Raw genomic sequence first — 26,746 nt, 5'->3', positions numbered from 1 at the left:
TCAACACAACCCAGGCAACTTTTAATCTCCAATAGTGTTTTATAATGTCTAATTTATAATTTTAAAAATCCTCCTACAGAGAAGCAGATGGCTTTCGTGTTAAATTTATCCTTGTTTCTAAAACTGCCAGTAGAATTCAGATATCCAGTCTTGCTGAAGAGTTACATGTCTTTTGCAGTTATTATAATAGGAGAGAAGAAGACAATTATGAGGAAATGAAAGCTGACAAATGAAAGGTGGTAGAGTGTGGAGCCAGAGCTGACCCACTGCACAAACTGAATGCCAATCAGCCATCGCTGACGTCAATGCGTATTTTGTTGCCCACCGGCAAGAGAAGGCCAGCTGCACAGTTTACTGCCAAACATCAGTCACCTCCTCCCTACCTGACAGGAGGACACAAGAACAATCATCACAGCTGACGTGAAATGTGATCCTGCTGACCGGGGTGAGGCATCTGTTTGTCCAGTGAGAGTTTAGTGAGCTGAGAGGTGAATTAAACGCTCTTCCTCAGTCCAAAATGGAGTGGGGAGGAGGAAGGAGATGAAGAGGGGAGAAATAAGACAAAAGGAAACAGAAGCCTTTGAGCCACCTTCCATGTTCCAGGCTTAACGCCTGGCCAGGGCTAAGCAGGCTTGACGGATAAAGACAAGGTCTCACTTTGCTGATGCAAAGCTCTCTGCACATTTTACATAATACTAGTGGCAGGAGGATAACAAATGGAAGACTTTTAATAAATATTTTAATATTTTAATAAATATTTTATTAACAAAACCTGTTTCAGCCTATCCCACCCTTTTTTGGTTCCAGGGCAGAAAACTAGAATTATATATACAGAAATCTGATCTCCAGTTCTTCCAGTAAGCAGGAAGATTGCTAGAAGCAATCATGAGAGATGATGGGCTACTTGTAGATTACAGGTCAGTTCAGAAAGGAAGTATTCCTCTTGGGCTAACGACAAGAGACCTGTGATGCACAGGTTAGATTTATTAGGCTTATTACACACAACTAATTACACTGAAGGTCCCTCTTAGAAAAATATATTAATTTGTATCAAGCAGAAACAATTTAGAATATAAATGATAAACTTTCCTTGTACCTCTGAGATTTATATTGATAAGACTTTAAGTCTTGGTAATTAAAAAGACATGGTGGGGGGTTATATGGCTATCAATTTTTAAGATTTGTTTTCACATGGAATCAATTATACATTAAATATAAATACCTTTTACTGTTTACATGGTGCCAGGAATTTTAATTAACAATTTATTTAACAAACACTTAACTAGTACTAACTATGTACCAGGCACTGTTCTTAGAAGTGTGCAAATATTTACTAATAACCACTATGAGATATGAACTTCCATCACTCCCTTTTAACTGATAAAGAAACTGAGGACAGAGAGATTAAGGAACATGTCCAAGGTCACGCAGCTAGTACCTGCAGAGCCAGGGTTCAAACCCAGGTAGGCTGGCTCCAGAGCCCATAATCTTACCTACGAGTTCCCTGTGTCTAACATTATCACTAATCCTTACAATGTTCCTGACAAACAGATTAATCTCTGTTTAATATATTTGGAAACCTAGGCTCGGTGAAGTTAAATAATCAGCCCAAGATCACACAGCTACTAAACGGCACAGCTAGAATTTGCACCAGTACCGTCTGATATCAAACTCCACATTCTTTACGTGACGCCTTGTCTGACTTCTGATATTTTTTGAAAACTTTCTCTGAGTAATTCATACACATTAATTCTTATCTAAGTATTCATTGTAAGCATTTCAGATTAGGAAAGTTGAAAGACAGCATGGAGGAAACAGTACTGCAATTATTAAAACTAAGGAAAGCCAAAATTTCTTTGCATTCTGCCTGATTCTGAATGTCTCAACACTCGTATTCTGTGAAGGCTGGAGGTGATGAGCATATACAGGTGTGGGTGAATCCAGGGCTCACCAGTACCTGAAGTCTTTTACCCATTAGAGGAGCATAAAAGAGAATCTGATTTGAAAGCCAAGATTCTGCATTTATTAAAATAAAGCATGTTTGATACTTCCATTCCATTTTCTGTCTTATAAACAGAGGCAAATATTTTAATTTAAACCTAGTTTTGGTTTACACGTCTCTTTAATTTCACTGTGTGTGTGTGTGTGTGTGCACACACGCGTGTATGTATGTGCTCAGGCACGTCCAACTCTGTGACCCCATGGACTGTAGCCCCTCAGGCTTCTCTGTCTATAGAATTTTCCAGGCAAGAATACTGGAGTGGGTTGCCATTTCCCACACCAGGGGATCTTTCCAACCCAGGGATCAAACCCACACCTCCTGTGTCTCCTGCATTGACAAGCAGGTTCTTTACCACTAGCGCCACCTGGGAGGTCCAATTTCGACATAGAGGATGGCTGCCGCTGCTAAGTCACTTCAGTCGTGTCCGACTCTGCATGACCCCATAGACGTCAGCCCACCAGGCTCTCCTGCCCCTGGGATTCTCCCTGCAAAAAAACTGGAGTGGGTTGCCATTTCCTTCTCCAATGCATGAAAGGGAAAAGTGAAAGTGAAATCGCTCAGTCGTGTCCGACTCTTAGTGACCCCATGGACTGCAGCCCACCAGGCTCCTCCATCCATGGGATTTTCCAGGCAAGAGTACTGGAGTGGGGTGCCATTGCCTTCTCCGTAGAGGATGGCTAAAACAGTTCATTTATTCAGCCCATTTAGTAAGAGATGTTTATAAGCAGAATAAACACAATGTATAATTTGAGGGAATAATTTTTTTGTACTTTATTCTGAGGTTCTGTAATTTTTCCATGGAGCCCCATCTTTCCTACATGTGTTAGATTTATTTAAAATTCAAGAAGAATCCTCAGAGGCCAGAAGATGATGTTTTGAAAGGGAAGCAGGGCAATAAAAAAGTTAGATGAAAAGCCATGGATAAAAATAAGTACTCTGGAGGAATTCTTTAACAGCACTGGAACACACCTACACTTCTGAGGCTGTGTGGAATCCTTCGTGAGCCCGCACGGCTACCTGTCCAGGCTCTTTTCCTATCACTCCTCACTGACAATTCCTCTCCACTAGCTCTGGTCTGCAGTTTCCCTACACACCGAGTTCTCTGGCCTACCTGCCTCTGCCTGAAGCTGCCATCCCTACCTCACCTCCTCAGCTAACTCTCTTCCTTTCTTCTTCCTAATCCCACCACAAACGCCTCCCTCCTTAATAAAGTCTTACTAATGACTTTCCTCATTCTTCCAGGCACAGTCTTCTTCTAGCCTCATGGCTTGTATGACAATTATCTTTTTGTGCTGTATTCATTTAAAGGTCTGGTTCTGAACAGATTAACTCCTTGAGGTAAGAGCAGAGTTGAGCTTTTTTGCACTGCTGTTGTTTTTGCCTCGAAACACCTGAATTTCTAGGACTTAGCTGAGGAGCATAGTAGATGCTTAATAAACATTTGCTGAAATTTGGGGTCAATGGTGGTGAGGGTGACAAGAGAAAAAAATGTGGGCAGGAAGGAAATCTGAATGCTTAGCTAAACTGCATGTACATGTATGTGTGTGTATCCACTTGTGAGACACAGAATCAAGGACACTAAACGTATAAATACGGAATGATAGAATCCAAAGTTCAGTGAGTGAGTACTCCCTCAGGAGTAACTGACAAACCAAGCTGGTGAGCTGCGAGAAGCACAGATACTGTGGTCAGAGAGACCAGGCTTGAACTCCGGGTCTGCTGCTTATTAAAATCCGAGGCACCTTGGCAAGTGACTTAATCTCTCTCGTGTTTCAGCTTTTCGTCTAAAAAACGCAATAGGTGCGCAGCTCCTGGGTTGCTGTGAAGGTTAAATGGCACAAGCACCCAGCAGAGCGCCTGAGGAGCGAAGGCTCAGTAAGCGTGAGCTGTTACGCTAGCGTCACCACAGGCAACCACGGTAGGTTCCTGACATTTCACCTGTCTTCCAGGTGAAAATGAGAGGATTTTGAAGTTCAAATATTCAAAAATAAAAACAGCAAAAACAAACAAATAACCAGATTTCACATAATGACAGAAATACTAAGTTTATCTGCTTACAGGTCAGAATTACAGAAGACATTACTATAGCCAGGCAATACTTGGTTATAACCTTAATGGAATATTCTGCATATTCTGGTTGCAAGTTTCTTTGGTGCTCTATTTTGACATGTTTGTGACAGAGAACTTTGTAATTCCTATAATATATGACTCCCACATCTAACATTTCTTTCTCTGCCTGAAATGACTCCCAGAACTCCTTTAATAAAGGTATTGTTTTTTACAGAGTAAAGAACACCCCCCACCCCCCAAAAAAAGAAAAAGAAAAAAAAAACAAAAAACCAAGAGCGTTCTCTGACAAGGACAACTTTGGGGCAGCTGATGCTTTCAAAGAGAAGTAAACAAAAAATTCCAGTGGTCTGCACTACAGAAGGTTTGCAAAAAGAAGTGACATGAATGGGACCAAAGGAAGGGCCAAAAGGAAAAGTGGGAGAAATGAATATACATTATAAATTACAGAACCACTAATACTGCATTTAAATTACATAAACACTAATACTACATTTTTAAAACAAAAAGACAAATCAATACAAATCTTTATATATATAATGGGAATGTAGCAAAGTAACGTAAAAATGCTGTCCTATTTAGGCAATTCTATTAGAGGAAAAAAATCAAAGACTACAGAATGAAAAATCCATTACTCCCTGAAACATACTTAACAGTGGCATTTAATATTAGTTATTAAAATTAAAGTAAAAAAAAGTAAGTAAAATTAATTTGTTTGCCTTCCCTAAATGCCCAAGACAAAAACTGATGATAAATGGCATAGAAATAGGCCAGCTAAATGCATGAATCAGAGGCTTCTCACTTCTATTTTATACCACGATGCAGCAAATTAAGGCATTTGCTTTCTCCCTAAACTTAGTCCAGTGGGTACCCACCCAAGTTAGTCATCCACTTCTTGCTCAGCTTCTCTCGTGTGGATGTCTGTCCCTTTTTAATGAACCTAGGACAAATCGCCGCCTCTTGCAACTTTGCTAAACTTTTGCTTTGTGCCCTTGATGCTCTTCCAAGCTCTAACCGAAACAAACCTCTCTCCTTCCCACACCTGCAGACTCTGCTGCTGCTACTCTGGTGCCACCCGCATTTTCTTAACTGGACAAACGCATCAGATTCCTGATTCGTCTCCTGCCCAGCCTCACCCGCATCTGCCACCTGTCTGCACTCTGTGGCCAGAGTGAGACATCCTTCTAACACGCAAATCTGATCGTCTTATCCAGTCCCGCTCTATCCCCACACCACACGAAAAGCTCCAACAGGCTATGCTCCCTATTACCTGCAGAATAAACTCTACCGTCTTTTTCATGGTCTTCAACACTTTTCATATTCTGACCCTTGCAGACCTGTTCTTCCTGTATCAACCCCCCATGCCTACAGATTTTTTATTTACCCAATAGTGAGCAATCATTCCCCACCATTTGAATCTCAATCCCTTTCTCTCTCTTTTACCTGTGACATTTACACAGTTGGCCTGCCTGTCTGTAATATTTTACTTCTGTTTATCTCCCTGGCAAGCTTCTGCCTCATCTCTCAAGCTTGAATTCAAGTAGTTCCTTCTCTGTGCAGCTTCTTGATTTCTCAGGTAGACTGATGTTCTGACAACTATACTTCTATTGCAGTCTGTATGTACAGTTTTGGGCACTTATCATGTTGTATTTTCATTATTCTTACTTCTCCACTAGGCTTTTAAGATCACAAGAAATGACTTTTTGATTTGTATCCTCAGTACCTAGCACAGCATAGTACCTGACACATACTTACTGACTGAATGAGAGTTTTGACCATGTGAATAAGTAAACTTGGAATATAAACTATAAAAGTCTTTGTTAATTGTGAAAAGGGTAGGAGGAAAACTAGCAAAAATAATCTTATTCTCCATGTTGTAAATCAAAACTCCACTGTATCAGAAGAAGGCAAGGTGCTTCTGTGTCCCCAGCACTCTCATTCTCCTGCGGTCACCTCCTTTGTCTTATTTCTGTCTGCGACCTCTCTCCAGCCACCAGTCATACTGAAGAGAGCAGGGCAGAGCGCCAGCAACCTTCGCTGCTCCTCCAGCCCCCTCGGCCCCTCCAAATACTCACACTCAGTGGAGCACCACAGAGGGGCCTGAGCACAAACTAGACTGAGGATGCAAATCAGACCCCAGTCGGAGTCCTGCCACGCTGCGTGTTCAACTTATTTTCCTTACTTCTCTTTTTTTCTCTTTTTTCCCTTACTTTTCATTACACACAGGACTAAGGAACAGATAAAATACACTCTGAGAGGGTGTGAAGTCCCAGGTAGGCGTGCTCCTGAACCTCTGCCTGCAGGTCTGTTTGCACACCCCGAGCGCTGTGGCTCACGTCTGACCACGTCAGAGCCAGCAGCGTCCCAGTTACCTGCTATCTTGATATTCATGTTGTTATCCAGCAGGAGATTTTCAGCCTTGAGGTCACGGTGCACAATCTGTCGACCGTGACAGTAATCAACAGCAGACAGGATTTGCCAGAATTTGCGCCTGGCCTCAGACTCATTTAACCGGCCATGGTTAGCAAGGTAGTCTGTAAAAGGAGAAAGAATTTAGAATTACTCATACATACCAAAAAAAAGAAAACAACCCACTGTTAGTATCAGGATTTTTTTCCCCCTCAAAAACTTCTTTTAATAATGAGAGTTAGGGTTGAAGTAAAACAGTTTCCAAGTTCCTTGTTCTGAGAAAAATAATTCCAAACATATTTTACTGGAGTCTGGATAAGTGGACAGAGCCCAAGACCAGACAACAGCAATTGGCATAATACAGCATAATTCAAAAAGCTTCTTTAGGTTAAGAGGTACAAACTAATATGTACAAAATCAATAAGCAACAAGGATATATTTACTGTATAGCACAGGAAAATACAGCCAATATTTTATAATAATTTTAAATGGGGTATAATCTGTAAAAATATGGAATCAATATGTTGTACACCTGAAACTAATAATACTGCAAATCAACTAGACTTTAGTAACACAACACCATAAATCAACTATACCCCAATAAAAATTAAAAATAAAAAAACTGTACTTCAATTTTTTTTAAATGCATTTTATTTATTTATTTTTTTTTATTTTTAAACTTTACTAAAAATGCATTTTAAAGCCTCAACATTCTCTTTGCTCTTTGTAATAAATTTTTGAATACTTTTCCTAACCATCTTTTAAAAATAAAATTTATTTAAAACAAAGAACATAAATAAATTCTCGAACCTCTCATCAGACAAGGGCTATCCTTCCTTTAAACAACCATTTGTGAAGTTATTAGACAAACCATCTGTAATAGAAGATATAACAGTCCCTGGAAGTAGCTTAAATAATTCACACCTTGTTATCTTGTTCAGGGGAGCAATGCTGATCTACCCTAAAACATGCAGACTTGTTCTCAAAACCATGTCCTCTAAACAAGTATACTTTGCAAGATACATTAGCTCTTTCTATGCAATATTATAATATCTATTAAAGTATTTTATTTGAAAATTAATTCTATATGAATTCATAAAACTAAACATTACAATTTATTCAAGTTTCACCTGAAGATCTGAAAGGCCTCTGACATGATCTTTTCAGGAAAATGGGGTCAACATAAAACCTGAAACGCTTTTCAGTTTAAGATTTTTTCTGAAGTTAGGAACTGTATGAGTGCATTAATATTCACAGTCATCGTCACGTATTTTCTGCTCTAGGCTTTGTGGTTTTACTGGTTTTCTAATTCCATCTTTTTGGCTAATGCCATCCTCAATATTTACTTTAAAGTTTACTAACATTTGTATAGCACTTTACAGTTTATCAAGCATGTTCATATCACAGTATCTCGCTTAATCTTCCTAAAAGTCCTCTATGATAACTATTACTCTAGTTCCCATTTTGTAGATGAGGAAACTCAAGGCACCAAGTAATCTGGCTGAATTCAGACAATTGGTAAGTGCATGGTTGCTCTGGTACTAGAACCTTTGAAAAACATTTTTGAAAAACTGTATCAAACTTCTTTATTAGCCTCCTGCTAAAGTCCTAACTATCCTTTCAAAACCCTGCTCAAACGCCACCTTGCCCTGAATGAGCCCCTCATCTCTCAGGTGAAGGAGTGAAGTGAAGTCGCTCAGTCGTGTCCAACTCTTTGTGACCCCATGGACTGTAGCCTACCTACCAGGCTCCATCCATGAGATTTTCCAGGCAAGAATACTGGAGTAAGTTGCCATTTCCTTCACCAGAGGATCTTCCCAACCCAGGGATGGAACCCGGGTCTCCCACATTGCGGGCAGACGCTTTACCGTCTGAGCCGTTTCTCAGGTGGTATTTAATAATAGCTCTCCTCTGGACTCCTTCTCACTTATAATGCACTGTCTTGTACTTTCATTATCTGTATGTATAGCATAAACATCTAATGTGCAGACACATGCAGCCCTTATTCTAACACTCTGTGCGTTAGAAAATAAAAGATCCCTTCATTTAAGCTTCTTGAAGATAGACCCATATCATTCTCTTCTGTACTCCCCACATTGTTTATAGCACTATGCACAAAATAACAGAGGTAAAATACTGAATACACAGCTGACTAAGGTCTTAATACAGATGGTATCATGAAACATTCCAAAAACAATATGATGAAAGTATGGAGCAGGAGTGCTCTACTCTACATGTTACAGGCTTTAAAGGTGAGTGAACTTTTATATATTTTTATATATGTACTGTTAACAGACTGAGATGAGTTTGTCACAACTCCCCTTTGCCTTTATAGAGCACAAAGTAGCCATTCATACTTGTAAGAGGGGAAAAAGGATCACTTAAGAACAAATCTGTAGACTTTTCAGCCAAACTGTCCAAACTATCATCAGAGTGACTCTAAATACATTGGCAAGTGAACAATGTGCTTTCTATTCATAATAGTAAACTGAGCCTCATTTCTCTGGATGAGCAGGGACATAAGTTAATTAAGGGCAAATGCAAATTCCCAAGGGGAATGCAGTATGCTTTATGTAGGGATTATCTTTTGACAAGTTAGTTATAACCTTCCTAAGAGTCTAGATAAATGCTACTTAAACTGTATCACTAAATTAGACAATCTTTCCACAGACAAATGACTGACTTTTCCAAATAGACAGAATTTCTTCCTGTTGAAAATTCTGAGTCAATGTGGATCAATGGAAAAAAATTTTTTGAGATTTTTGACAACAGAGAGAAACTTAACAGATGCAATATGAATAAGTACATGTAAATATATGTAGAAAAATAACCCAAACTATTGCCTACAAAATGAGTCCTGGGATGCACAATAGAATCTACAGTAACTGATGGTTTTTTGAAGTGATCAGTCCAAACTGGAACTACTATAGCCCAGGGGGTTAAAAAGCTTTGTAGCTTGGCAGGAAGGGACTGTCTGTAAAACAAAGTGGGGGTATATCTGAAGCTACAGTCATCATATGTCAATAAACCTATAACACTGTGAGAAAAACGACAACATTCATGTTCCAGAGAGTAAGACACCATTTACAGAGGTGGAATTTTCACTTCTTAAGCAAAAATCTCAGCACGTATTTCAGCATATCTATGCTCTTCCCTACTCTTTATGATTTCTGCAGTGCAGACAACCCCCAGAACTAACCCCCAGAGATCAGAAAATAACCAAGGTAAAAACCCGTGACTGCAAATTATCATCCCCATGAGGGGCACTGTTATCAATCCAACTCAAATTAATGCACAAGGTTTAAAGATAAAATGCAAAAAGCACACATTTCAGATTAAAAAACTACTTAATTATGGTTACAGAAAAAACTTATAAGTGAAATAGGAATTCTCTATATGAACTGCCTATGTATTTTTGAGGAAGGGATAGTTCTAAAAAATTCTTTCTTATGTTTACATTTGTTCTCATTGTTAATTTTATGTTTTTTGGTTTTGATAACAAAACTTTAAAAAGTGCGTATGCATTTGGCTGTACCATGTCTTCGCTGTGGCCCGTGCAGTCTTCAGCCTTTGAGCACGCCAGATCTTTAGCTGCAGCCCGTGAGACTTAGTTCCCTGACCAGAGATTGAACCTGTGCCCCCCTGAGCTGGGAACAAGAAGTCTTAGCTACTGGACTGCCAGGGAAGTCCCAACAAGCCCTTTTAAGGCTATATTTTGTATGTGTGAAAGTGTTAGTCGCTCAGTCATGTCTGACTCTTTGTAACCCCATGGACTTTAGTCCATCAGGCTCCTCTGTTCATGGGATTCTCCAGGCAAGAGTACTGGAGTGGGTTGCCATTCCCTTCTCCAGGGCATCTTACCAACCCAGGGATCAAATCTTGGTCTCCCACATTGCAGGCAGATTCTTTACCATTGGAGCCACCAGGTAAACCCTATATTTTGTATGTCCTTCCCCCCAATTTTGCTCTTATAATAATTGATTTTTATCATATTTTGATAAACATCATGGTCTGTGACATATCGGCCAATCAAAAAAAACTTTGTCTTTCAATACTGACAATTTGAGAAATATTGGTACAGACAAGTAAACAGGCAATTACAATAAACTGCGGTAAAGGCTGGGCTTCGCTGGTGGCTCAGTGGTAAAGAATCCGCCTGCGATGCAGAAGCCACAGGAGATGCAAGTTCAATCCCTGGGTCAGGAAGATCCCCTGGAGGAGGGCATGGCAACCCACTCCAGTATTCTTGCTCGGAGAATCCCATGGACAGAGGAGCCTGGCAGGCTACAGTCCATGGGGTCGCAAAGAGTTGGACACGACTGAAGTGACTTAGCATGCATGCACGTGATAAAGGCTAACACAGGAATAAATATATCCTAGTATTTTTGCATCTGAAATTTATTTTTTTTTATTACAGAAGTTTCAAACATACATGAAAGTGGAGAAAACAGTGTAATTCTCCAGATTGAAAAGTTATCAACATTTTGCCTTATTTGCTTCATTTATCTTTTTCTTTTCCTTTATTCTTCCTTGTGAAAGTGTTAGTCACTAAGTTATGTCCAACTCTTTGTGATCCCAGGACTGTAGCCCACCAGGCTCCTCTGTCAATGGGATTCTCCAGGCAAGAACACTGGAGTGGGTAGCCATTTCCTTCTCCAGGAGATCTTCCCGACCCAGGGACTGGACCCAGGTCTCCGGCACTGCAGGCAGATTCTTTACCACTGAGCCACCAGGGAAGCTATTCTTCCTTGTGATATGGTTTATTTCACACTCCACCAACACTGCTTTAATGTCCCTGGAAACTTTCTCAGCTTTCATCTCTTATGACCTTTCAATTATTAGTTTATACTTAATTGGTTCCCAAAATAAACATCTCTTCCTGTTGATTCTGTGTTTGTCTGGTTTTTCTCCATCTCTTTCACTAATTGTCTCTACTTTCTCTTCAATCACTTAAGACTACCATAGTATAGCTCTGGCCTTTCGCTGTTCTTTTCCTATGCTCCTTCCCTCATAGAATTAATCTAAACTCTTACCTTCGTAGGGATAATCTTTGATCTGCTTCATTCTTTTTTTTTTTTTTTAATGTATTTGGCTGCGCTGAGTCTTAGTTGTGTTATGAGATCTCTTAGTTGTGGCATGTGGGATTTAGTTCCCCGACCAGGGATCAAACCTGGGCCCCCTGCATTGGGAGCAAGGAGTCATAGCCATTGGACTACCAGGGAAGTCCTGGTCTGCTTTATTCTTAACTGAATGATTTTAGTTTTCTTTCACATCCTTCTCATTTATTGCCAGTCTCGGGGGTTCTTCTTCAGTCACTTCAAAATATGTTGTAACATCTGACCTGGAATTTTCTGGTCACAAATTCTATTGAGAATCTAATGAAAATTATACTCACATACAAAGACACACGTAAAATTTTATGTGCAATTGCAAGGGGGTCTATAAAATCTTAATTTAATCAAAGTTAGGAAATTCTTCCTTAAGGGATTTCATTCCCTGATTAGAACTTCCTCTAGATCTAGCAAGGGGCTTCTCTTGTGGCTCAGCTGGTAAAGAATTTGCCTGCAATGTGGGAGACCTGGGTTCGATCCCTGTGTTGGGAAGATCCCCTGGAGAAGGGAAAGGCTACCCACTCCAGTATTGTGGCCTGGAGAATTCCATGGACTATCCAGTCCATGGGGTGGCAAAGAGTCAGACATGACTGAGTGACTTTCACTAGATCTAGCAAGCACATTTAACCTTTCAATAACTAACACAATTGTGGACCTACACAGATTTTCTTTCTGCTACTGTGGTGTTATCAAGACTGAGTTCATTTTTCTTTTTATAAACTTCACTACCACCTTCTAAGTCACTATAACTATCATCTTACAGTCACTCAACCTCAAAATTTCAAGCATCATCTTCTACCAATCCCTGAATTAAGTATAGCTAAAGCCCCAATTGGGCTTCCCAGATTGTTCAGTGGTAAAGAATCCGCCTGCAATGCAGGAGCAGCAGGAGACGTGGGTTTGATCCCTGGGCTGGAGAAATCCCCTAGTGGAGGAAATGGCAACCCACACCTGTATTCTTGCCTGGAACATCCCATGGACAGAGGAACCTGGCAGGCTACAGTCCATGGGGTTGCAAAGAGTCGGACACAACCGAGCGACTGGACACGCGTGCACACAAAGCCCCAAAAAGTAGGTTTCAAGATTTAAGTTTTATATGGTATAATTAATGAAAGTTTTCACCTTGCTTTTGTAGGAGTCTAGATTTCATAGCACAGTGCATGACTGTGCTCATATATGCTCAGTAAATCGTAGCTGCTACCATCATCATGGTTGTCCTCATCACCACCACCACCCCAGGTGGCACCCCTTGTCTTTCCCCTGGGATAAGGAGCAGCTTTCCAAGGCTCTTATCAGAGTGGAGAAACCCAGTCAGGTGACTCTCCTCAAATTTCAGGAGAGTCAGACTCTCCGAATGACTAACTTTAAGCTTAATGCTCTTCCCCCAGAAATTATTAGTATTCCTTAAAGCTGGAGCTGGGTAACAGAGGAAAAGATTAATACTTTATGCAATTACATACTTAATGTTATGCTAAAGGGATTTAATTTGTAATTTCATCAGTCTGTAATCTGGGAGTAAAGTAAAAATGTTGATGCCAATTTAATATTCTATGGTGAAATAGCCTTTAAAAAAAAAAAGACAAAAATCAAACGACCTCTGATAATTAAATCCTGGTCAGACATTCCTAACCCACAAATTTACAAAGACTAAATCTGAAGACAGATAGTGTTTTAGGAATCTGACCATTATGAATCCTGAAGCTCTAATAAGGTAATCAAAATTGGTTCATTTATTCTCTTCAAAATACTTTGAAGATCCATTATCTTCAAGCCCCATATTCAAATCTTTATTCATCTTTTCCTCTAACATTCCTTACCTTTAATCAGTACAAGGTATCACTATAAAATAAAACCATCTCACTATAAATTAGGACTCTGGTCTTCATCAATTTAGTCTGTGCTGGTTCTAACCAATCACTCTTGGATAAAATATAATTAAGAAAGGAAGGTGCATTAAACAAAAACCTGAAAAACAGTTTTTAGCACGTTAATACATGTACCACTTTACACTTGTAAACACGAACAGAAAATAGATTAGTTGTATGATCTGTATTGAATTAGGATAACGAGGGTTATCCTAATTTAAAATACTAGACTATAATATTATTTATACTATTAAACTACATTAAACTTTTAATGTAGACACATTTATGAATATGAAACTATAGATTTTAAAACATTTTGCTTTTCTCTGTTTGTTTCTGTAAGTACATAATCATTTCAAATTGGGAGTTTGTCAAAAATTAAAGGAAATTGTTGCTTGTGGTATACTCTGGCAGTTTAATTGTGCTTTCAGCAATTTCCCTACATTAGATTGTTTGCATCTGTTCCTCAAGCTATGTGTAACTACTGAAACAAACCACAGTCTTCTGAGAAGTAAGATGAGCTTTTAGTTACAGAGCTTAAAGTTTTAAAGATTATTTACAATCAACTTCTTTGACTATACATTTAAGTTTTGAGGGACAATTAAAAGCAAATATGGTCAAACTTTTCTAACGTTATTTGTAAACCCCACAGAGAAGCCAACAGATGGTGATATCTGACGACAGTAATGGACACAAGCAGATGACTTCAAAAAATTGTCATATCTTTAGAAAAATACATAAGTAAAATAAATTTCTGATTTCCTTGTACATAGGAAGACATCAAAATATAGCAGAAAGTTATGGGATCAGACAAGCCTGATTATGAATGCTGTTTCTACTTTTCACTGCTGAATGACATTGGACAAGTTATTTAGGCCCCTATCTACTCTGACTTTTCAGTAATAAATCTCAAATTTGTTCTTTGTGGGAATGTCCTACCTTACCTGCTCCTCAGATGAAGTCTAACTTTATAGCATGCTATGCTATGCTATGCTAAGTCACTTCAGTTGTGTCTGACTCTGTGTGACCCCGTAGACGGTAGCCTACCAGGCTCCCCCGTCCCTGGGATTCTCCAGGCAAGAACACTGGAGTGGGTTGCCATTTCCTTCCCCAATGCATGAAAGTGAAAAGTGAAGTCACCTAGTCGTGTCCGACTCTTAGTGACCCCATGGACTGCAGCCTACCAGGCTCCTCCGTCCATGGGATTTTCCAGGCAAGAGTACTGGAGTGGGGTGCCATTGCCTTCTCCGAACTTTATAGCATAGAACCTTTTTAAGAGTATTTTATTTCCATATCTATTCTAGTCTATTGATTTCTATATATACACAGCAATTTTTATCCTGTTGTATGAAAACATCTTACTCTCTGCTGTGTCTGATATGAGTCTAGTAGTTATGACACAAAATAAGCTTCAGAAAAAAATTATATTTCCAGTTTTGAAATCTTTAATAGAAAAATCAAGAAAGAAGACTTGTAAAAATAAATATATACAAAGAACATGATTTGGGGTCCAGTTTCCATATATGTGTACAGATCTTAAAAAAGCACACAGACACATCTCAATTATGAATCAGAATAAATTCAATCGCAAAGAACAATGAAAAGTCAAAGTATTAAACTAATACAATTATGTAAAGTTTTAAAAATAAAATAAAATTAAAAAAAAAAAAAAAGAAAGAAAGTCAAAGTATTAGTTGTTCAACTGTGTCCAATTCTTTGTGACCCCATGGGCTATAACCAGCCAGGCTCCTCTGTCCATGGGATTTCCAATGCAAGAATACTGGAGTGGGTAACCATTCCCTTCTCCAGGGGATCTTCACAACCCAGAGATAGAACCTGGGTCTTCTGCATTAGAGGCAGATTCTTTACCGTCTGAGCCAGCAGGGAAGCCCAGGAATAATGAGCATAGTAGCATATGATGACATGGGCCCTCAATCGTACTGATTCTTTTCAGATCAGTCTTGAAGCACAGCGCTTTCTCTCTCATGGAATCAAATTAAGGAAGAAAGTCACACTTTATTGTGAGTTTAAAGTAAACAGTCATCTGTTTATTCATTCGTTCAACAAACACCTTAGTGACCTTTTTGTGTCAGCCACTACGTCAGCACTTTGACCTCATGAAATTTTTATTTGGGTGGAGTAAACAACAATAAATAAGGAGATAAAAATTATAATCATGAAGTATAATAAATGCCAGAGAAATAGGGTGACCCTCTGGAAAGTATCTGGGAGAGGCTATTTTATACAGAGTAATCAGGAGAGGCCTTTACGAGAAGGTACTATTTCAATTCTGGAGAAAAGCATTCAAGAACAGAAGAAACCAATCCAAGGCTAAGTCATAAGATCAAAGAAAAGGAGAAGGCATAGGAGGAAACTGAAAAGGCAAGGTCAATAAACAAGATCCTACTGTATGACACAGGAACTCTGCTCAATGTCATGTGGCAGCCTGGATGGGAGGGGAGTTTGGGGCAGAAGGGATACATGTATATATTTCCTTTGCTGTCCACCTGAAACTATCACAACACTGTCAATCAGCTATATTCTAATATAAAATTAAGAACAAAACACAACAAAAAAGAAAAAACAAACAAACAAACAAAAAAAACCAAGGTCAAACTCAGCAAGAATTTACAAGCCTAAAGAGGGAGTCTATATTTAAAATATTGGGAAATTTCTAAACAGTTTCAAGTAGGTGAGAGACCTGACCTAACTCACAATTCAGAAGTACTTAAAAATAATCTGAAACTCTGAACTCTATGTTAATAAGCAATACAGTTCCATCAAGTAAAATTTCAAATAAAAAATTTAACCACCCCTATGGGAACGATCCTGATGACTGATGCGAGAGCCAAAAAGAAATAAAACTCAGTCCCTAATAATGCAAACAAATTTACAATACACATGAGAAAAGAAGGTTAAATAATAAAAACTAGCTCTTCAAGATAATAGATGTCATGAGGTAATACTGGCTTACAGATGTTAAGATGAGATATTGTATAAAACATTATGAAGACTCTTAATACAATTTTAGAGCAATAGCTGGTTTTCTTACTGATTTTGATATATGTGGTAACATTTCATTAACTGTACCAGAACTGCTTTTAAGATGGCATTTTTTTTTAATGTCAACTGAATAGCCTAGGAAAGTGCCCAGACTCATATTTAATACTACCAGATGATGATGTCATCTCAGTGGCATTAAACATTCCAGACAATTCCTTAAATAGGTATTTTCATCTCACCTATTTTTATCATCTTTACAGGACCTCAAGGTCTGTTGTGAATTATTTCAGAGTAATGAATATGACTGGACTGATAAATGAGTCACTCTTAACTGAACTACTGATGTTGTATGCTATTTACCCAATTTATGGTAGTGTTATAATAATATTTATAAATGCAATCTGGTCACACTTCTAACACATTCTTTACATAGATAAATACATCCAGATAACTAGTTTGATATGCAATTATTTCTTAAGAAGGAAAGAAATACAGGCTAAAGAACAGGCTGTGGTTTACCAAACCATGCAATTTTTAGGAATTAGGATTTAAAAGCCAAACAAACAGAATAAGATGCAGATGAAGAAGGGAAAAAACATGTTAATTTTAATATTTTGGTTTCTGTATATACATACTCGAAGGACACAAGGTTAGCACATACTTGAGATCTAAGATATTGTTGTCATTCACTCATAAATCAAACAGCAAATATATTTACTTATTTTTCACTGACTTCTTCAGGTGAATTGTGAGTGGAAAACAATGAAGCCAGGCTGGATGGGTTCATTCAGAAATGTACACAGAGAACTCAAGACTGTAGTTTAAACTGTGCTGGGAAAGAACAATTTTTCAAGGAATCTCTCTCAATAAAGTTAGTTACAGAGCAAATGAAGTTTCTTGGGTAAACAAGTTCAGGAAAAGTCAAGCCCCTTAATTTATCATCCAGTGGCTTGACTATGATGTATGTTTCCTGGGGTCCTCCACAGGTAAGTAATAATGACATTGTGAAGTCACTTGTCAAAGAGGAGAAAGGAGAACAGTGAAAGGGAAGAACTATCTGGAAAAAACGAGACCCTAGGTACTTGATGAAAGTGAAAGTGGAGAGTGAAAAAGTTGGCTTAAAGCTCAACATTCAGAAAATGAAGATCATGGCATCCGGTCCCATCACTTCATGGGAAATAGATGGGGAAACAGTGGAAACAGTGTCAGACTTTATTTTTTTGGGCTCCAAAATCACTGCAGATGGTGACTGCAGCCATGAAATTAAAAGACACTTACTCCTTGGAAGGAAAGTTATGACCAACCTAGATAGCACATTCAAAAGCAGAGACATTACTTTGCCAACAAAGGTTCGTCTAGTCAAGGCTATGGTTTTTCCTGTGGTCATGTATGGATGTGAGAGTTGGACTGTGAAGAAAGCTGAGTGCGGAAGAATTGATGCTTTTAAACTGTGGTGCTGGAGAAGACTCTTGAGAGTCCCTTGGACTGCAAGGAGATCCAACCAGTCCATTCTGAAGGAGATCAGCCCTGGGATTTCTTTGGAAGGAATGATGCTAAAGCTGAAACTCCAGTACTTTGGCCACCTGATGCGAAGAGTTGACTCATTGGAAAAGACTCTGATGCTGGGACGGATTGAGGGCAGGAGGAGAAGGGGACGACAGAGGATGAGATGGCTGGGTGGCATCACTGACTCGATGGACATGAGTCTGAGTGAGCTCCGGGAGTTGGTGATGGACAGGGAGGCCTGGCGTGCTGTGATTCATGGGGTTGCAAAGAGTCGGACACGACTGAGCGACTGAACTGAACTGAACTGAGGTACTTGCTCAACTATTCAGAAATCAAAGAGGACGGTTAATTCAGTAACAAACTGACATTACAAAGTTGAACTATTTCTGTGGCAGATTTTTGTTCCTGTATCTTTCCTTCACCCCTGTAAAAAGATTATATGTATCTATCCTCTCTGCCGTGTGCTTCCCAGTAGAATAGATGCTATACATCCTCGCCCTATGGCCTTTGTGCTTGGTCATGGGAAAAGAGTGTGGTCTGACTTGATCCCATGTGTTTCTACCAAGTGTCATGAGAAGAGCCTCAGAATGAGAGACACTGAAACAGACTGAACCCAACCTACAGCCTGAAATAAAGTGACCCCAGCTGACCCACAGACAAAACACAATTGTTGATGTAAATCACTGAGTTGTGGAGTTATGTAATATTATTATAGCAAAAATATGACTGATAAAGTGTCCAGTATTAGAAAAGAGAATTTGCTCAGCTATAAAATGAATTGTAATTATACAAGGAAATCTTTTGAATGCTTTTGCCACAGAATTTATGCAATATTTTGTGTTTCCTATTATATGTACACCCGTATTATTTTTACACATCTGAATGATTTTTTTAGATATCAAAACCAATTTGATTCCTCCTGAAGAACAACTGCTCACGTAGACTGTCTTAGTTATTGGCTCTGTTATATAAGATGATGCAAAACAGACTAGTCTGGTTTCCTGGCAGAAGCATGTCACGTGATCATGTTTTCCAAGCCAGTCTGCCCATTATCAGCCCCCAGCCCTTGCCCACTGCCTCCTCCTTCCAGATTCAGCGCTGGGTAAGGGGGACAACTGATTAGACATGGTTCTGAAGAACCAATTACGATTCAATTCCAAAGGAAGATAAAACAGACAGAGGGGTTACTTAGGGCTATTCCTAAGTCAAGGAAGTAATTAAAGAAAATGCACCGAAATGGACATGCACTAATGTTGAAAACACTGGACTCTACTCTCAGCTATTATGCAAATCACTTCATCTTTCTAGGTCTCAGTTTCTAAACATACTTAATACACAATATAATTTCTAGGGCTGCTTTTTATTTTGTTTCCAGTTTTATTAAGATAGAATTGATATTCATTATTGTATAAGTTTAAGGTATATAGCATAATGATTTGACTTACAAATATCATGAAACAATTATCAAAATGAACTTCCATCATCTCATATAGATACAAAATAACAGAAACAAAAAATAGTTTTTTCCTTGTGATGTGAACTCAGGATTCACTCTTAACAACTTTCATATATAACATACAGCAGTGTTAATTATATTTATCATGTTGTACATTGTACCCCTAGTACTTATTTACTTCATAACTGCAAGTTCGTATCTTCTGACTGCCTCTAAGGCTGCTTTTTAATTCAATATTAATACTTCAGTAGATATCAACTTTGTGTAAAAATGTGACTTCAAACTTCCCCCTGGTTTATTTATTAAAAAAACTTTTTTGTGGTAAAACACACATAACAAAAAGTATTATCTTAACCATTTTTAAGTGTACAGTTCTCTCTTTATTTTTTTTTCAAATTTTTAATTGAAGGACAATTGCTTTACAATGTTGTGTTGGTTTTGTTGTACAACAATGTGAATCAGCTGTAAGTAACCCCCTTGGTTTATTTTTATCAAATCTTTTTCCTTGTAATTGATGGTATAAAAATCCTGAGGACACCTATTTTAGGGCTGGAGACAAGTTAGATGTATCAGGGATGTGGAAAGGACAGAATCCTAAGTGGAGATGATTCGAGAAAACAGATCAAATCCAAGATGCTCACAGGAAAGATAAAAGGTAAATGGTTATGCTTTGGGCAGTATTCAGGGGTCTAATACGGTTAGGAAAGCTTGGATCCCTACTTCTGATAGTTTCAGATAACAATATCTGACATTTCATAAAGCTGGTAGTACTTTGATTCCTGGGTTGGGAAGATCCCCTGGAGGAGGGCATGGCAACCCACTCCAGTATTCTTGCCTGGAGAATCCCATGGACAGAGGAGCCTGGTGGGCTACAGTCCACCGGGCTGCAAAGAGTCAGACGTGACTGAAGCGACTTAGCACGCACGCAGTATGCCAAAACAAGAGTACTCAGAGTGACAAAAAACAATTAAGGCCTCTAATCACGTAGCTAATTAATAAATGTTTCTTTTTAACAAAAGACAAGAAGCTGTAAATGCTTATGAAACCTACTGGTTTTAAGAATATAGTGGTGAAGATCCTGAATAACAGAGGAACAGGAATAGTCTTGAGCAAACTTCTCTCTTGTGGCCTTTGAAAGATTAATATTCCACAAGGGACATGACTTCATAGAGTTGGGTGTGCAGATTCAACTCTAACATTTAATGATGTCTCCAGGTGGTTTAAGTGGCTAGCCTTGTGTTACAGGTGTGGCTAACCATAAAAGAGATCAGCATGGGTTTCTAATCATTACTATTAGGAAAACCAAACATACTATTATCACGTACTGCTGACATACAAAAGTTTAAGCACTCTAAGATACAATTTGGTACCAGTCTCACTAATCCAGAAATTTTTATTACAGTCAGAGTTTAAACCAATAATGGTCAGATCTACAGAGTTTAGAAGAGTCTGCACTCTTCTCAAAGCTCCATATCCACTAAAGTTAGAACATGGTTCCATGACTTGAAAAACACGAAAAGTCCTTGTACTCGCTCATAGGTGGTGTACATGCATTTCAGAGCAAGAGTTTTCTGACTACCTTATTGTTGTTTAGTTAGCAGTTTCTCAACAGTCTCTGACCTATCTTTCTAATCAATCTTTTAGATCCTCTTGTTCCTTCCTCTTTGAACAAAGGAAAAAAAAATTAATAGTAAGCCCATTTTACTTTCCAGGAATTTGTTAAGGCATGCTAAATCTAATAATTAGCCAATTATTACAAGAATGTTAGCAATTTTAAAAGTAGATTCCCTTAATAATTCTGAATTTAAAATTTGCTACTCTAAGGTTTACTAAACATTCTAGGAACAGTCAAAGAATATCCTATAGGAGTTTAACATGTCTCATAATACTATGGACTTTTAGAGCTGTGTAATCCTGAGAGGAGCTGAAGCTAAAGCCTTGGAGAAAGTCTGAGGTTGCTCTATTTTTGAAGTCCATCATGTGCTAGTATTACCAACAGTTCAAATAGGATAGCTTATGTACTATTCAAATATTTGTGAACCATTAAGCTTTTGTATAAATAAGGATGTCTATTAACCAAACAAATTGGAAAAAAACAGTGAGATCTGTCAATGACCTTGGATTTGATCCTTTGAAATCTACAGGATTAAGCAATCAGTGCCAGCCTGTGAGTTGCCTAAAGAAAATTTCATCACGAGGGTAAATGACAAACACTGGACTGGCAGGCTTTTGAACTACTATAATTAAGTTGCAGTTCATGCCATGAAAAGAATGAGGCTTCATCAAACATGCATATCCCCGTAACATACAGAAAAAAGGCAGTAAAGATACTTTGGAAACAGAGAACGCGGAGTAGAGTTAGGAAATGTAGTCTATAGTCCGTAAGGAAAGGATAGCCAAGATCAGAGAGGATGGTAAGGGAGTAAAGAAATGATGCATTCAAAAGGCAAACCAAAGGTGAGGTCTAATGACCATGAAGTCATTATGGCTGGGTAAATTACCATAGCCAGTATACCACAAAATGATTAATATCTTAAGTGCTAAGAAGTTTTCCAACTCAGCTTATTAGGGATTCCTGTGGGAAAACATTTTTAATTTAACATGCAAGTCAAAATGAAAAGAGGTTTTCTGGTTTTCTTTATAATCATTTTGATAAAACAAAGCAATTTCACAAAGATAGAATATGTAAAATTATTAATAGTAACTTTTTCTGAGGACCGTCATATCTTACATACAGGTAGATTTGGAGAGAAATATACATATACAAGTGTATTCTCCCCCCTTTTACCTCTCCAATCTATTACCAGTTTAATTCAATTCCATTCAAAACAAGACCTACTTGCAAGCAGAGAGAAAAGGACCGTGTAAACGAGTCATAATAAAGCAGTTAACTGTAATTCTGGTTCTCTTTTAAACTTTATCCACTTCCTTCCTAATTTACCTATCCATGATTTAATAAATCATTCATTAATAAAATATTGACCATGCTAATCACTAGCCTCACCTCTTAACTGCCTACTCACCAGTCCACATGGATAACTAATAAGCATTTCATACTTAACATGCCCCAAATAGAATTCTTGATCATTTCTACTAAGCATGGACCTTTCCCAGTCCTCTTAGGAAGGGCTAGAACTTTCATCTGAGAGTTAATATAGAGACCCCTGACAATCTGTTAGAAAATCAAGTCAACTCTAACTTCAACAAATGTCTGGAATCCTATCATTTTTCTTTATCATGTCTCCTTTAGTCCAAGTCACCATTATCTCCCGCCTGAACCACCACAGTAGCTTCTTAACTAGTTTTCCTACTTCTGTCCTTGCTTCTCTATCTTCTGTTCTTGACACAATAGCCAGAGTGATCTTTAGAAATATTTTTATATATCCTGTCAGTCCTCTGCCCAAAATCCACCCATGGTTTCCCATATAGATGGCTTTACTTACAGTAAAGGCCAAAGTTTCACCATGGCTGAAAAAAGGCCCTAACTGATCTGAAAGTGAAAAGATCTTTGACTTAATCAATACAGCAGACTCAAAAATTCTACAATACAATGAAGTATGATTGGTCATAACTCAGCCCTGAGGTGAATGCTCAAATCTGTCAAAGCTGTTGAAACCAAGGCCTAACCTTCGACACAGAATTGCGTTCACAAGTTTGCAAGGATATATGCACAAGTATGTTCAGTGCAATATTATTTGAAATATGCCAAAATCAAGCAACAATTTAAATACCCATTAACATAGGAATGGTTCAATAATTTATGGCATATAATCATACCGGAAATACCATGAAGCTGTTAAAACCTGTGGTGAATCTTTATGTATTAACAGGGAAGAATTTCTCTCCCTCTCTGACACACACCCCTCACTTTAGTAAATCCAAACTGAGTGCAGTTCCCCACATCTGTCTGCCATTGCATAGGCTGCTGCCTCTGAATTTGTCTACAACACTCACTGTACTAACTTCTGTGCATCCTTCAAGACATATCACAATAGCACCTCCTTAAGGAAGCATTTCCTGATGCCTCCAGTTGGACAGGACAGGGGCTCAGGGTTTGTTGACGAGATTAAGAGTATCTACTGATACATTTTCTCTATTCTAAAAACTAGCTTGAAACATCATTCTAAAAATTAAGTGGTATCTGTTCTCTCTCTCAAATACAGTATGTTCAATAATTTATTTGTGTGTCACACATTCTACCACCGATACAGAACTATGGTCTTTCCCTAGAGATCTTAACATCTACTCAGAAATGTGTGCAGTGAGGAATAATTTTTGTAACAGCTTTACCGAGATACAATTAGCACAAACATGTAATTTAACCATTCAAATCACACAATTCAACGTTTCCTAGTATATTCACAGGGAGAATTATTATTTTTTTTAACAACACTAAAAGCATTCTTTGACTTTGGAAACCATCAATTGTGATTATCCTAAGATGTAACACAGGGTTGGTAAAAAAAAAAAAAAAGAAGAAGCAATTATTACATCTATGTAATCCATCTTGGGACCACATTATTGAGCTTACAGGAGTAGGAAAGAAACCTGTACTACTTTCAGTCTCATCAAATGTTTTAAAAAAATCTCTAGGGCTTGATAAATATTTATTAAATAAAATTTCCAACTATCTAGTAAATATAATGGATATCATACCAATCCTCATATTCCAACAAATTCTGAATGGAACTCATTACTAACTGGTCTTCTTTGTAAGCTCCTCATTCCTGTTAATGGCACCAGTATTTCCTTCATAGTCAGTCTGTGACACCTGGCTCTCCTTCATCCTGTCACAGTCTGTAATTTTTACTTGTAAGGTCACATCTGCAAATTTACACTCAGGACACAATTCCCCCAACTAAACAGTCCACCTGAAAACTTTCTAGCTACTAGCCTCTTAATGTTTTTTTTTTTTTAATTAATTTTTATTCGGTATAGTTGCTTTACAATGTTATATTAGTTTCTACTGTACAACAAAATGAATAAGCCATACACATAAATATATTCCCTCCCTTTTGGATTTCCTTCCCATTCAGGTCACCACAATGCATTAGGTAGAGTTCCCTGGCCTATATAGTATGTTCCCATTAGTTATCCATATTTTACACAGTACAAATAATGAGCCTCTTGATGTGTTTGATGTGAACCACACATTTAGGTCTCAGTCCAAACTCAGTTCACTACCACAAGTTGGGTCTACTGCATCATATAACAAAATAATACTCTTTAATTAAGATAACCAACAACAGCCATTAGTAAGCATTTTAAAAGATACCTCTTGAAGGAGACACAAATCTCTGGTATAATCTTGTCTCTTTCTCCATAATACTTATTATTGTTATCCATAACTAAATTTTTCTTTTTTTTACTCTCCAAAATCTGATTAGAATGCTCATGCGATCCTGGAGACTCACTTTCAATAACAAACATTTTAGAGACTGTACTTATTTTTGGTATTGCAAATCAGTTAGCCATTTAGGAATTAGCTCTAACTCTCCTGTTCTCTCAGGTAGTACAAAAAAACCCATGAACACATCTTAGAACTGTAACACAGCATAAATATGTCATATAGTTATTCTCTGCAATAACTCCTAGTTTCGTAACATTTTCTGCCCTTAACTATTATTGTCGCCAGGAGTTACTAGTTGGGTGTTTCCGGAAATTTACATTCAAGTTCCTATTTTTAGCTACATATGGCATCATAAATGTAGATTTAGAAAAAAAGATTGTTAAAGTTAAGTGAAGCTTTAATTGAAGCATTAGAAATTTATTAATCTGACGTGAAAATCATGAACATGCCCTAAAACTGAGAAAAAAGAGAACAACAATGGAAATAGAAATGTTTGGATTCTTTTAGTGCCCTAAAAAGAAACAATAAACAAACCAGATTACTGAAATTAGGAGTCTAGTCAGCCTTCAATTTATACCGCAAAATTCTGTTGTTGCTGCCAATAGACTGAATTACTTCAGCTTTGATGAATCACCTCTAATACATAGAATATCTTTTTTATTTTTCAGTTTCAAACATAAATGCCTATCAGAAAGCAACTTTCAGGTAAAACTATCCTCCCAACCCCACAGAGGATTTTGATTAATTTCACAGTAGATCAGTAAATAACACAGAGAAGCAATATGATTCCCTGGGACAGTCCTTAAAGAGAATATACAGGTATCTGAAAGCCCATGTCCTTTTCATAACATCAGCATTTAATGAAAATCCCATTGCCACAGTGATGGCTTTATGCTTGTTCCACAAGATGGACTAAAATCTCTAGCTATGCTTGTTCCACAAGATGGACTGAAATCTCTAGCTCCACCAAGATCTCCACAACGTTGTGGAGAAGCAGAGGCACCAGACCTTTAAATCTTGGAGATACAAACAGAAAGCAAACAAGAGTGTTGCTTCAGCATTGGTTGTTATATGAGTCTTTATCCCGTCTACTACATGCCAATGCAATAGTTATAGTCATATCTCTGCTCCACTCAGTTAGGAACTCTCCAAGGTTCTGACCCATAATGGTGGTTGGCTAACCTGGAGCACTTGGAAAACCAAAGTCCAGGCAAAACAGAACTATAGGCTCAGTGGTCCTCTGCCATTTCTAAATCTTGATTCTAATCTCACACCCACTGTGGCCTTACCCTGATCACTTCATCCCACTCTGGATGTACATCTGCCTCACAGCACCCTGATACATCACCAAACTCTATGAAGTTCCAGGAGCTGTAAGAGACACAGGTTTGACCCCTGGGTCATGAAGATCCCTTGGAGGAGGAAATGGCAACCCACTCCAGTGTTCTTGCCTGGAGAATCCCATGGAAAGAGGAGCCTGGCAGGCTACAGTCCTTGGGGTTGCAAAGAGTCAGATACGACTGAAGCGACTTAGCACCGATGTACCGCATCTACTCCCTTCTTCCCAGTTTCAAACATTCTCCCAAGTCCAGTATTTTAGAAACTGGGTTCAGTGGACTGTGGAAGAAGAGTCAGATTTAATTTAACCTTGATTTGTTAGGTTAGATTAGAGACAATGCAACTGGAGAGAAGTATTTCTCTCAACATTTTAAGTATTTCACTCCACTCATTTCTTGCTTGGTTGCTTTCTCATGGAAGCCGGATATACTGGGTTGGCCAAAAAGTTCCTTCAGTTTTTAAGTAAAAATAAAAGACACATTTTTCATTTTTGCCAAGAGCTTTATTGAACAATGTATTCACCATTTTGTTCCATTACCTTCTGCCATCTTTTCAAGGCAACTTCATAATTCCATCTTCCTAAAACTTTTTATCTTTTTGGGCAAAGAACTGTCCCAGGTGCCTTTTATAGTCTTCCAG

General features: G+C 38.2%; 1 protein-coding gene across 3 annotated transcripts in view; it reads right to left on the bottom strand.

Annotated features, from left to right (window-relative positions):
* The window catches only part of SIK2 (salt inducible kinase 2), a 123,168-nt gene that overhangs the window by 32,048 nt on the left and 64,374 nt on the right, over positions 1-26,746 (bottom strand). For all 3 annotated transcript variants that reach the window (XM_055547940.1, XM_055547942.1, XM_055547941.1), the window contains exon 4: positions 6,442-6,603. In XM_055547940.1, coding sequence (XP_055403915.1) covers positions 6,442-6,603 — 162 coding nt within the window. The remainder of the gene's footprint in view (positions 1-6,441; positions 6,604-26,746) is intronic.

This window comes from Bubalus kerabau, chromosome 15 (genome assembly GCF_029407905.1).
Source record: "Bubalus kerabau isolate K-KA32 ecotype Philippines breed swamp buffalo chromosome 15, PCC_UOA_SB_1v2, whole genome shotgun sequence".
NCBI lineage: Eukaryota > Metazoa > Chordata > Mammalia > Artiodactyla > Bovidae > Bubalus > Bubalus kerabau.
The sequence above is the reverse complement of the archived record's forward strand: the minus strand, read 5'-3'. Positions and strand labels throughout refer to the sequence as shown.